The following is a 10262-nucleotide window of genomic DNA, read 5'->3' as shown; positions in this document are numbered from 1 at the left end:
GCATTAGCTTTCATTTTCGTTTAATTTTTATTGCTTCCAGCTTACCCTTTCTAGACAACATTTTGTTAATGTAAATCTCATTACACAAATGAATGCTGGGTAAAAGCCATGTGCAAGTTTATGTCCAGTCTCATGTGAATGGGAGCTCAGATTGCATGCATTCTGTTTCCTCTAGTCGTATTGCTTTTTCAGAAAATGATGCTGGATGTTTTTGATTCATTTATAAATTGCTATTGGATCTTTAATAGATAAAGATTCTTCTAATTAAAACTCTCTTAGTGGCGACTACCAATGGTAAGTAATAGTATGTTAAATTTTCTTCATAAATTGTCTTCCTTGTGGTTACCTTAGATTACTTTCTAATTCATATTTACCAAAGATTTATATTGTATGTGTGTAGTCCACCAAGTCCAGAGTGCATTTTCTGGGTGACATGGAAAGTTGGGGAAGTTTAGGGAGAGGTGTTGAACGGGAGGATAAAGGGATTCCTGTGGTCACAATTTGATTTCATTCTATCGCAGTACTGAAGCCATACATAATTTATTCACCAAAGCAAACACATTTTGGTGTAATTTCTTTAAATTTTTCTTTTGGGCATAGGTTTTAGAAAAAGTCATCATGATGCTTAAAGACAAGTCTTTATAATTTCATAGGTAACAGAAATGATACTTCTAGTTTGTGTGCTGAAAGGAAATACACCTATGCTATTTAAAGTTTCTTTTTATATTAAGAATAGAAATGAAAATATTTTTAGCTCCAATAAAATTCAGCATGTTGGTAAGAAAGCATAGAAGGTATAAGATTTTGGCCTCAGGTTATATTTGGTTCAGAAGTCCCACCCACGTACTTCATGCTCTGTGGTAGATAGGCTCTAGAAGATCGTTTTTCTCTAGCTTGACTCTAAATTTCATCTGTAGAAGCATCTGATGTGGGTGACTCTGTGTCACCCTCAGTGGTGGCATCACTCTCATCAAATGTGGTATCACTAGGTGTTGAAGTGTCATCAGCTGTGAAGTCAGTGTTGGTCGTGTCAAGAGGGGTAGTGTCGTCAAATGTGGAGGAATCAACTATGGTGGTGGGTATTGGAGTCGTGGGGGTGTCAGAGGTGACCTCTTTGACAACAGGTGTGCTGGGCGCATCAGCTAAAGTGGTGTAGGGGGCCGTTGTGGTTGCAGCTGTAGTGGTAGCAGGTGTGGGGGCTGCCGATGAAGAACTAACAGCTGTGATTGAGGTGACAGATGTGGCGGACAGGAGAGCTGAGGTTGCTGTGGCTGTAGGTGTGGTATTGTCTACGGCAGATGTGGTGAGCGCAGCTGTGGTAGTGCCAGTCTGCGTACCTGTGGAAGTGGCAGCAGCGGCTGTGGAGACCGGTGTGGTAGGACTGGCTGTAGTGGCTGTGGCGGTGTCAGTAGCATCTGTAGATGCTGGGGAAGATTCCTCAGTGGTGGGGGAAAATGTAGTGGCAGCTGATGTAGAAAAGAGACTAGCTGTGGTGGCAGCTACCTCTGTTGTGGCAGTGGTGGCTGTAGGAGTAGCTGTGGTAGGGACAGATGTGGCAGCAGATGTGGTGGAGACGGACTGGGTGGTGGCTGAGGAAGAAGAAAGGGTTGAGGTGGCCGGGGCTGTGCTGGTGGCTGCGACAGATGAGCTGGAGGGAGGAGCCATGGTAGTGGCAGTCGGTGCCGAGCTGGGAGGGGCAGAAGTATTTGTGGGATTGGAGGACGAGGAGACCTCAGCTGTGGAGGTGACAGGTTCTGTGGTAGGTGATGTGGAGGAGGCTGTGGGGAGAGTGGCGGAGACAGGTGTGGTGGCATCAGGCGGAGTGGTGGAAGAGAGAGCAGACGTTTTCGTGGTAGCAAATGAGGTACTGGTGGCAGCAGAAGACGTTAAGATCCTGGCTGTAATAGATGAGGCAAAAATGGTTGTGGCAGGAGGTGAGGTGTGGGAGGTGCCAGAGGAAGTAGAGGCAGAGGCAGATGTGGTGGTTGTGGTAGAGGTTGATGTGGAAGCACCCTCTGTGGTCCCGGCAGGGGTGTTAGTGGCCGCAGATGTACTTGTGGATGCTGCTGGAGATGCTCCAAGTGTGGTGGAAGAAACAGATATATTAGTGGCCTCAGCAGCCGTTGTGGCCAGAGATGCAGTGGTGGTTGGAGCAGCTGTGGTAGTGGCAGCGGGTGAGCTGTAGGCACCATCAGTGGTGGGCTCGGGCTCTGAAGTGGTGACAGAGGCAGCAGTGCTAGTGTCCTCGTCATAGACAATGGTAGTGTCATCCAACGTGCTAGAGTCCAAGGTCATCGTGTCATCTGTGGTGGCCAGTGTGTCTGGTGTGGTGTCAGTGGGAGCAGTTGTGGTGTCTTCTTCAGTACTGGAATAAGGAGCAGAGGAGTCAGACGTAGTGGTGGAAAGAGGATTTATGGTTGTTTCCTTGGTAGTCACAGTGGCTACTGGTGAGCTCGGGGCAGGAGATGTTGTGATGGAGGCTTGGGAAGGGCTGGAAGATGCGGAGGAAGCTGATAAAGTGCTGGCGGCAGCAGGGGTGGAGGCTGTGGGGAGAGCGGTGGAGACAGACTGTGCGGTGGCTGAGGAAGAAGAAAGGGTTGAGGTGGCCGGGGCTGTGCTGGTGGCAGCAGGGGTGGAGGCCGTGGGGAGAGCAGTGGAGACAGACTGGGTGGTGGCTGAGGAAGAAGAAAGGGTTGAGGTGGCCGGGGCTGTACTGGTGGCAGCAGAGGGAACATCTATGGAGGTGGGGAACTGTGTGGTGGCAAGTGATGTATAGGAGGCAGTAGAGGTGAACTCAGTAGTGTCCAATTCATAATCAAATGTAGTGTCATCAAGTGGGCTAGAGTAAGATGTTGACGTGTCAACTTCAGTGACCAGGGTCGTGTCCACTGTGTCAGTGAGCGAAGCTGTGGTGTTTGCGTTGGTAGTCAAAGAAAGTCCCACAGAGGTGGCGGTAGAGGAGGAAGTAAGCTCTGTGGTGGTTTTGGGGACGATCACTGTGGATACGGCTGTGCTAAGGGCAGCAGAAGTGGTGGCATCTTCCTCGGTTGTAGCAGGAGAAGTAGTTATTTTCACGGTAGCTGTGGCCACAGTGGCGGAGTTAGCGTTACTGGCCTTTGATGCAGTAGAGGTAGAGCTGGATGTCGCTGCAAATGTAGAGGTAGATGGAGTGGCAGCAGAGGTGCTAATGGAAGTCTGTTCTGTGGCAGGAGGAGCTTCAGTGCCTATGGCAGTGGTAGTGGTGGCAGCAGATGTGGTAGAGAGAGCAGATTTGGTGATGGATATAGAAGTCGTTGAGGGAGAAGTAGAGGGAGCAGGAGTGGTTGAAGCGACGGATGTGGTAAAGAGACGCACTGTGCTGGGGGCAGCCCCAGGAGCAGGGGTGGTTGAGGCAGCTGTGGTGGTAGCAGGCGTGTTTCTTGCTGGTGCTGTAGAGAGAAGAGCTGTGGTTATGGCTGATGTCTTTGTAGTAGCCACAGCTTTTAGGGTACTTCCAGCTGGATTTGTAGCAGTGAGTGAAGACAGGATGACTGGACTGACAGTGGATGTGGTGGTAGTCGTGGGTGTAGTGGTGGTTAGTGTAGACTCGGAAGCTGCTTCTGTGGTGATAGGTGATGTAGTTTTTGTCACACTTGTTGAGAAAGTAGAAGCAGGAGTTGTTTTAGTGGTGACGGATACTGAGCTGGTAGATTCAGCCACTTCGGTGGTAGTAGAAAAGGATTCAGTGGTTTTCACCACAGACTGGGAAACTGGGGTGGATTTTGTAGTAACAGGGATCGTGTAAGAGAAATTAGTAATTTCAGTTGGTTTGAGAGATGCAGGGGCAGATGAACTGGTGCCAGCTACAGAACTGACAGTGGTAGGAAGTTTGGTGGTAGGCACTTGAGGCTTGATAGAGGTGGTCAATTTTGTAGTAGAAATCACAGGTTTTATAGTTGAGGTAGATTTGGTTGTGAAGGTAGTAGGTTTAAAAGCGGTGGTAGATTTGGTGGTGGAGGTCACAGCCGTGGTTGTGGTAGTGGCTGCAGTTATAGTTGTGGCAGGTTTCTTAGTGGTGGAAGATTTGGTAGTAGGAGCCTTTGGAGTTGTGGAGGATTTAGGGGTATTAACCACAGATTTGGTAGAAACAGTGGATTTTGTGGTTGTAGTTGTGGAAGAAGATTTGATGGTAGAAGCCACTGAGCTTGTGGTGGGCTTTCTGGTAGTTGATGCAGATTTAATGGTTGTAGAAGGTTTAGTGGTCGATGACAAAGGTCCTGAAGATAAAGTTTCAGTGGTTGTTGGAGTAGGATTTGTTGGCAACTTCCCAGGACGTATGGGAGGCCGTACCTCTGGACGATGATGCTGAGAGCCAGGTTTAGGTCTCAATGATGGCTTTCTAAGAGGTCTGCGTGAGCAAGGTGGTTGCTTTTTACCAGGTTGCTTTACACAAGGTTTTTGTGAATCAGGGCGCCAGATAGGTGTATGTGGACGGCGATAAGGTAGATTACCAAATTGGTTTTGTACAGCAGGATGACTGGGTGAAGGTATCTTTGATCCCGGTTTTCGTTGGCCAGGCGGATGATTCTGAGGAAGTCTGTGAAGACTAGGACGCCTTACCCTTTTGATTTTCTTTGGTTTTCTTGTTTTTGCCTTAGGTTTTCTTTGGATAGATTGTTTCCTTATTGGTTTATTCAAAGGAGGTTTTGAGGGCCCAGTCTGTTGACGTTTGGGAACATTTGGACCAGTCTTTGCTTGACTTGTTTGTTGCTTTATGGTTGGTTTTTTATGAGGTTTTGCTGGGCCAGGTGTTTTCTTTGGAGCTAATGGTTGTGGCTTAGTTTTACGTTGACCTTTTCTTGGACCATTTGGAATTGAAGGTAGTTTGGGTGCTTTTGGTTTTTGTTGAAATTTGGTGCCAAAATGAGGTTTAGGTTTCCTTGTTAAATTTTTAGTGGTTTTGCCTGGATGATATTTCACAATTCTACGTTTTTTAGGAGCTGGTGAATCCCTAGGACTTGGGCGTTGGTGGGAGTTTTGTTGCTCAGGAGATTTTTGAAGAGGTCTTGATTTACCAGATGGGTGATATCTATGCACAGTTCTCTGTTTACCAGGTTGCTCTATTCCTTTTTTGGTTTTGTTTGGTCTATTTGCAGTGGGTACTGACTTCGCAGATTTTTTAGTAGGATTTAGATGGTATTTCCTTCGGCTAATTTGTTTTTGTGTGGGAGTCTTTGTTTGACTGACTTGCTGTTTTTTGGTTGTATTATTATGAGGTTTTGATAGGATAGATGTTTTCCGTGGACCTAATGGTTGTGGCTTAGTTTGGGGCTGACCATTTCTCCTACCAATTAAAACTGCAGGTGGAGTGGGTCTTTTTGGATTTTGTTGAACTTTCCTTCTTAAGTGAGGCTTAGATGTTCTTTGAATCTTTTTCACAGTTTTTCCTTTGATCTGGTTAGTTTGCTTTTGTACTAGAGATTTTGTTTGACTCGATTGTTGCCTAACAGTAATATTTTTATGAAGTTTGGATTGATCAGCTATTTGTCGCAGTTTAACTCGGCGTTTGCCATTTCTTTTACTAGTTGAAGATAGCTTGGACTGTTTTAGGTTCTGCTGAACATTGGAACTAGACTGGGTTTGAGATTTCCTTGGAGATTTTTTAGCAGTTTTACTTTGGCGAAACTTGCTTGTCCTAGGTTTTTTGTAAACTGTTGGATTTTTGGGGCTTTGGATTTGTTGGCTACTCTGTGGTGCAGAAGATCTTTGCTGAGGATTTGGTTGACCAGATGGGTGAGGTCCACGCTTGGCTATCACTGATCTTTTTTGTTCATTTCCTTCTGTTTTTGGTTTAGAGCGTCTCCTCTTTTTTATAACTTTTTTTACTTGATGTGGTTGCTGTTTAGTAATTGTGTTCTTAAGTTTTGGTTGGCCGGATATTTTCTGCTGGCGTAATATCTGTGGCTTTGCTTGTTGGAGATCATTTTTTTTAGGGTTTGAAGATGAAGATGTTTTGGTTTGGCTTGCCTTCTGTTGACTAACAGTACTTGTGGGAGACTTAGATTTCTTTGGTAATTTTTTAGGTGTTCTAACTGAATGGGTTTTGGAAATTTTTGTATTATTTTGGTGTTGGTGGCCTCTTTTTTGTGCAAGAGATACCTGATTCAGTTTTGATTGGCCAAAACGAAGATTGCTAGGCCTGGAATTTTTAGATCTCAGCTTACTTGTTTGTTGTTTTTTCTCTTTAGTTTTGTTTTGTCCACCAGATTTTACCTTAACCTTTGATAATGGAGTTTGTTTTGTTTGAGAATTATTAAAATTATTTCGTTTTTGGTTAGCTTGTTTTTGTGTGGGAGTTTTTATTTGACTATTGGCTTGTTGCTTTATGGTTTTTTTTCTTTGAAGTTTTGATTTAGCAGATGATTTCTGTGTACCTAATGTTTGTTTTGTAGTCCTATTTAGGTAATTTCTCTTAATAACATGCTGATCTTTTCTCGATTTATTTTGTTCAGATGTTTTTGACTGAGATTTTGATTGGCTAGATATTTTTGGCTTCCTTAAGTTTGGTTTACTTTTGGGTTTAATGTCCTTTTGAGAGGAAGGAAATTTGGATTGATCTAATTTTGGACTAATGTAGTTACCTGTGAGGGATTTACTACTTCTAATTGACTTCTGATCATTTTTACTTGCATCAGTTCTGGTAGTGCTAGATCTTGGTTTAACTGGTAAATACAGATAATTTGGGGGTCGTTGTCTACTTTGTTGTACAGTAGAGCTTTGACTAGATTTTATGTTTGCAGATTTCTTTGGGCCAGAGGGATTTAAACGGGCCTGATGGCCTCTAGATCCTTGTTGAGAAGATGGCTTTAGCTGAGTGGGAATCTGACTCCTCGATGAGGAAGTTCCATGCTGAAGTGAAGATGATGCTCGTGGAGGTGAATTCACATGTCTCCTGTTTTTCAGCCTGTTTTGTTTCTCTTGGGTTCTACTCGTCTACAGAAGGAGAAAGGAAAGCATTTAGCATGAATAACCTCTCATTGAAAATTCCACAGATTAAAAGTCTTGAGTAAGCTTTCTTTATGCACTGGTAAAACTATGTTACTACTGGGTGATAGGGAAAATTCTTTTTTCTGAGATAACTACTGCATTGGGAGTAAAGCTTTTGTTCAGGAGGGTTCTCCAAATATCACACTGTGGTAATGAGCACAAAGTCACAGAGACTACTACATTCTACACCCCTGATGGATGCTGTGAATGAGAATGTGAGGCTCTTATTTTTCTTAGACTGTAATACTTCAAATTTATAGAGGAATGGAGGAACTAAGGGACTAATTATATTCAGAGCCTTTAACTAAGAAACTTGCTCATTTTAGGTGCTCAATTTATGTTTACTGAAAAAGAGAAGCAGCATCCATTTTACAACAGCTTTCCAAATAATTTTTCTCTACCACTTCCTCTTTAATCCTTCTTGGCAATCCTTCAGACAACTTGCTGATTAATGTTCATAAACAGTTCTAATATTTTCATTTTTGATGCAAATACTCCCATTTCCCAATTTGTCTATTTGCTTTTGTTGAATTAATTCTTATGGTCCTGAACTGATCATTTTTAGCTCCTTATAATTTGACCCAAATCTATAATTTGAACTTTTAAATTCAAAATTATCTAACTCTTCATTTTTGACATGACTTCCTAGCTCTGTATTTTTTGGGAGGGGGGCAGTATATGTGATAATTTAATCTATATATAATATATAATCAGTTTATAGTATTTTTTGTATCCTTCATAGGTTGTCTTTGAAAAACTGAAAAGGAACTACATATTACCATGAAAGAGAACTGTATATGACTGCATATGTTAATGTTTATGAGCATGGACTTTGGAATGAAATAGATCTGGTTCATTATTGTGGTTTTGCCACTGGACCAGCTAGTTGTGTAGCCTTGGGAAACTTTTCTTTTTAACTGATTTGAGGTTCAGTTCATAGTGTATAAATTATGGAATTGCAATAATAGAAGCATTTAAGTTTCTTGTGAAGGTTAAGTGAAACAAAATCGTTAATAGTTAGAGGAATGTCAGAAAGATGGCAGAGTAGGAATCCCTGGACCCTCCTTTCCCTTACAGACACACTGATTCAAAAACAATACACAGAAAAATTCCCTTTGTGAGAAACCCAGAAACTAGTTGAAAGGCTCCTGCAATCCCCAAGTGATTGCATAGCCAGCCACATCAAAGCTGGTAGGAATATTTGAAATTCTCTCCAAAAGCCTTACACCTGGTATGGCACCATAGGATTAGGAGTAAACCCCCAGTTCCCTGATTTGCCTAGCGAGGGAAGAAAAGGATAGGACCCTATGTCCAATGCTCTGATTTCTATGGGTGCTTCTCAGGGTATTGGCCTCTGTGTCTCCTGTCTCAGCATACCCGGATGGTACCTGGGTTTGGGGCCGCTGTGAAGAAAAACAGCAATTCAAACAAGCTTGGAGGTTCGGGAGGTCCTCAGAAACTCTCCCAGGCTAATTGGTGAGGATCTTCTCATATATATGAACAGTCCCTGAAGACTAAGAAAGGTACTTGTTTTGTCTAATGTGCAGGCAGCAATCCGAAGACTCAGGGAAAGTGAAGAAACAGGGAAATATGTTCCTGACAAAGGAAGAAAATAAATCGCCAGAAACTGACCTTAATGGAATGGGTATAAATGATTTACTTGATAGCGAATTAAAAATAACCACTTAAATATGCTCAACAAAGTCAGGCGAATAATGCATGAGCAAAGCGAAAGTTTCATCAAAGAGATAGAAAATATGAAAAAGTACCAAATAGAAATTATAGAACTGAAGACTATAATAACTGAAAAATTTACTATGAGGATTCAATAGCAGACTAAATCAAGCAGAAGAAAGGATTAGGGAACTTGAAGACGAGTCACTGGAAATTCCATCAACAGCAGCAGAATATATTTTCTTCTCAAGAGCACATGGAACATTCTCCAGGGTAGATCACATGTTAGGCCACAAAACGAGTCCTAACAAATTTAAGAAGATTGAAATCATACCAAGCATCTTTCTGACCATGAGGAATGAAAATATAAATCGATAGCAGAAAGAAAACTAGAAAATTCATAAATATGTGGAAGTTAAATAGCACATCGACCAACAGATGGGTCAAAGAAAAAATTGAAAGTTAGAAAATATCTTGAGATAAATGAAAACAAAAGCACAACATATCAAAACTTATGGGATACATTAATATTAAGAGGGAAGTTTGTACAATCTTAAATAAAAAAAAACTAACTTTATACCTAAAAGAACTAGAAAAGTAACAAACCCAAAGTTAGCAGAAGGAAAGATATAATAAATATTAGATCAGAAATACTGAAATAGAGGCTACAAAAATAGAAAAAAATCAATGAAGTGAAGACTTGGCTTTTTGAAAAATAAGTGTGCAAATCACTAGGTAGACAAAAAAAGAGATAAATTACAAAAAAATAAAATAAGAAATGAAGAGACTTGGAACTGATACCATAGAAATGCAAGAAATCCTCAAAGAATCCTAACAGACAACTATGAACAATTATGTGCTGACAAATTGGCTTAGAAAAAATGAATAAATTGCTAGAAGCATACAAACTACTAAAAATTACAAAGACATAGAAAATCTAAACAGACCTACAATAAGGAAATTAAATCAGTAATTCAAAACCTTTTCCAACAACAAAAAGCCTGGGACCAGATGGCTTCATCGGTGAATTCTACCAAACATTTAAAGGATAACACACTATGATCAAGTGGGATTTCTCCCTGAGATGCAAGGATTGTTCAATAAATGAAAATCAAATCAGTTAATGTGATATATTACATTAACAGATTAAATTACAAAAGTCACATCATCTCAATAGATGCAGAAAAACTATTTGACAAAATGCAACATTTTTTATGATTAAAAACTCTCAACAAACTATAAATAGAATAAAATTGCCTTAATATAATAAGAGCCATATATGAAAAATGTACAGCTAACATTATACTCAAGAGTGAAGAACTGAATACTTTTTTTCTAAGATCAGGCACAAGGCAAGGATGCCCACTCTTACTATTTCTATTCAATATAGTAATGGATTGAAGGTCATATACTATACTTGAAAAAATATATAGTAGTGGAAATCCAAGCCTGAGCAATTATGAGAAAAAAATAAAAGGAATCCAAATCAGAAAGGAAGAAGTGAAACTGTCTATAAATGAGATAATCTTACATGTAGAAAACCCTAAAGACTCCACACTAAA

General features: G+C 41.3%; 2 protein-coding genes across 2 annotated transcripts in view; both read right to left on the bottom strand.

Moving 5' to 3' along the window:
* MUC7 (mucin 7, secreted) overlaps window positions 1-10262 on the bottom strand; it is a 68084-nt gene that overhangs the window by 34738 nt on the left and 23084 nt on the right. The gene's annotated exons all lie outside the window — the stretch shown is intronic.
* Window positions 901-10262, bottom strand: part of LOC105822795 (mucin-5AC-like) — a 30851-nt gene continuing 21489 nt past the window's right edge. The window contains exon 4 of the mRNA XM_012659825.1: window positions 901-6972. Coding sequence (XP_012515279.1) covers window positions 901-6972 — 6072 coding nt within the window. The remainder of the gene's footprint in view (window positions 6973-10262) is intronic.

The sequence above is a fragment of the Propithecus coquereli genome, unplaced genomic scaffold (genome assembly GCF_000956105.1).
Source record: "Propithecus coquereli isolate 6110/MARCELLA unplaced genomic scaffold, Pcoq_1.0 Scaffold64, whole genome shotgun sequence".
In the NCBI taxonomy this organism is placed as follows: Eukaryota; Metazoa; Chordata; class Mammalia; order Primates; family Indriidae; genus Propithecus; species Propithecus coquereli.
The sequence above is the reverse complement of the archived record's forward strand: the minus strand, read 5'-3'. Positions and strand labels throughout refer to the sequence as shown.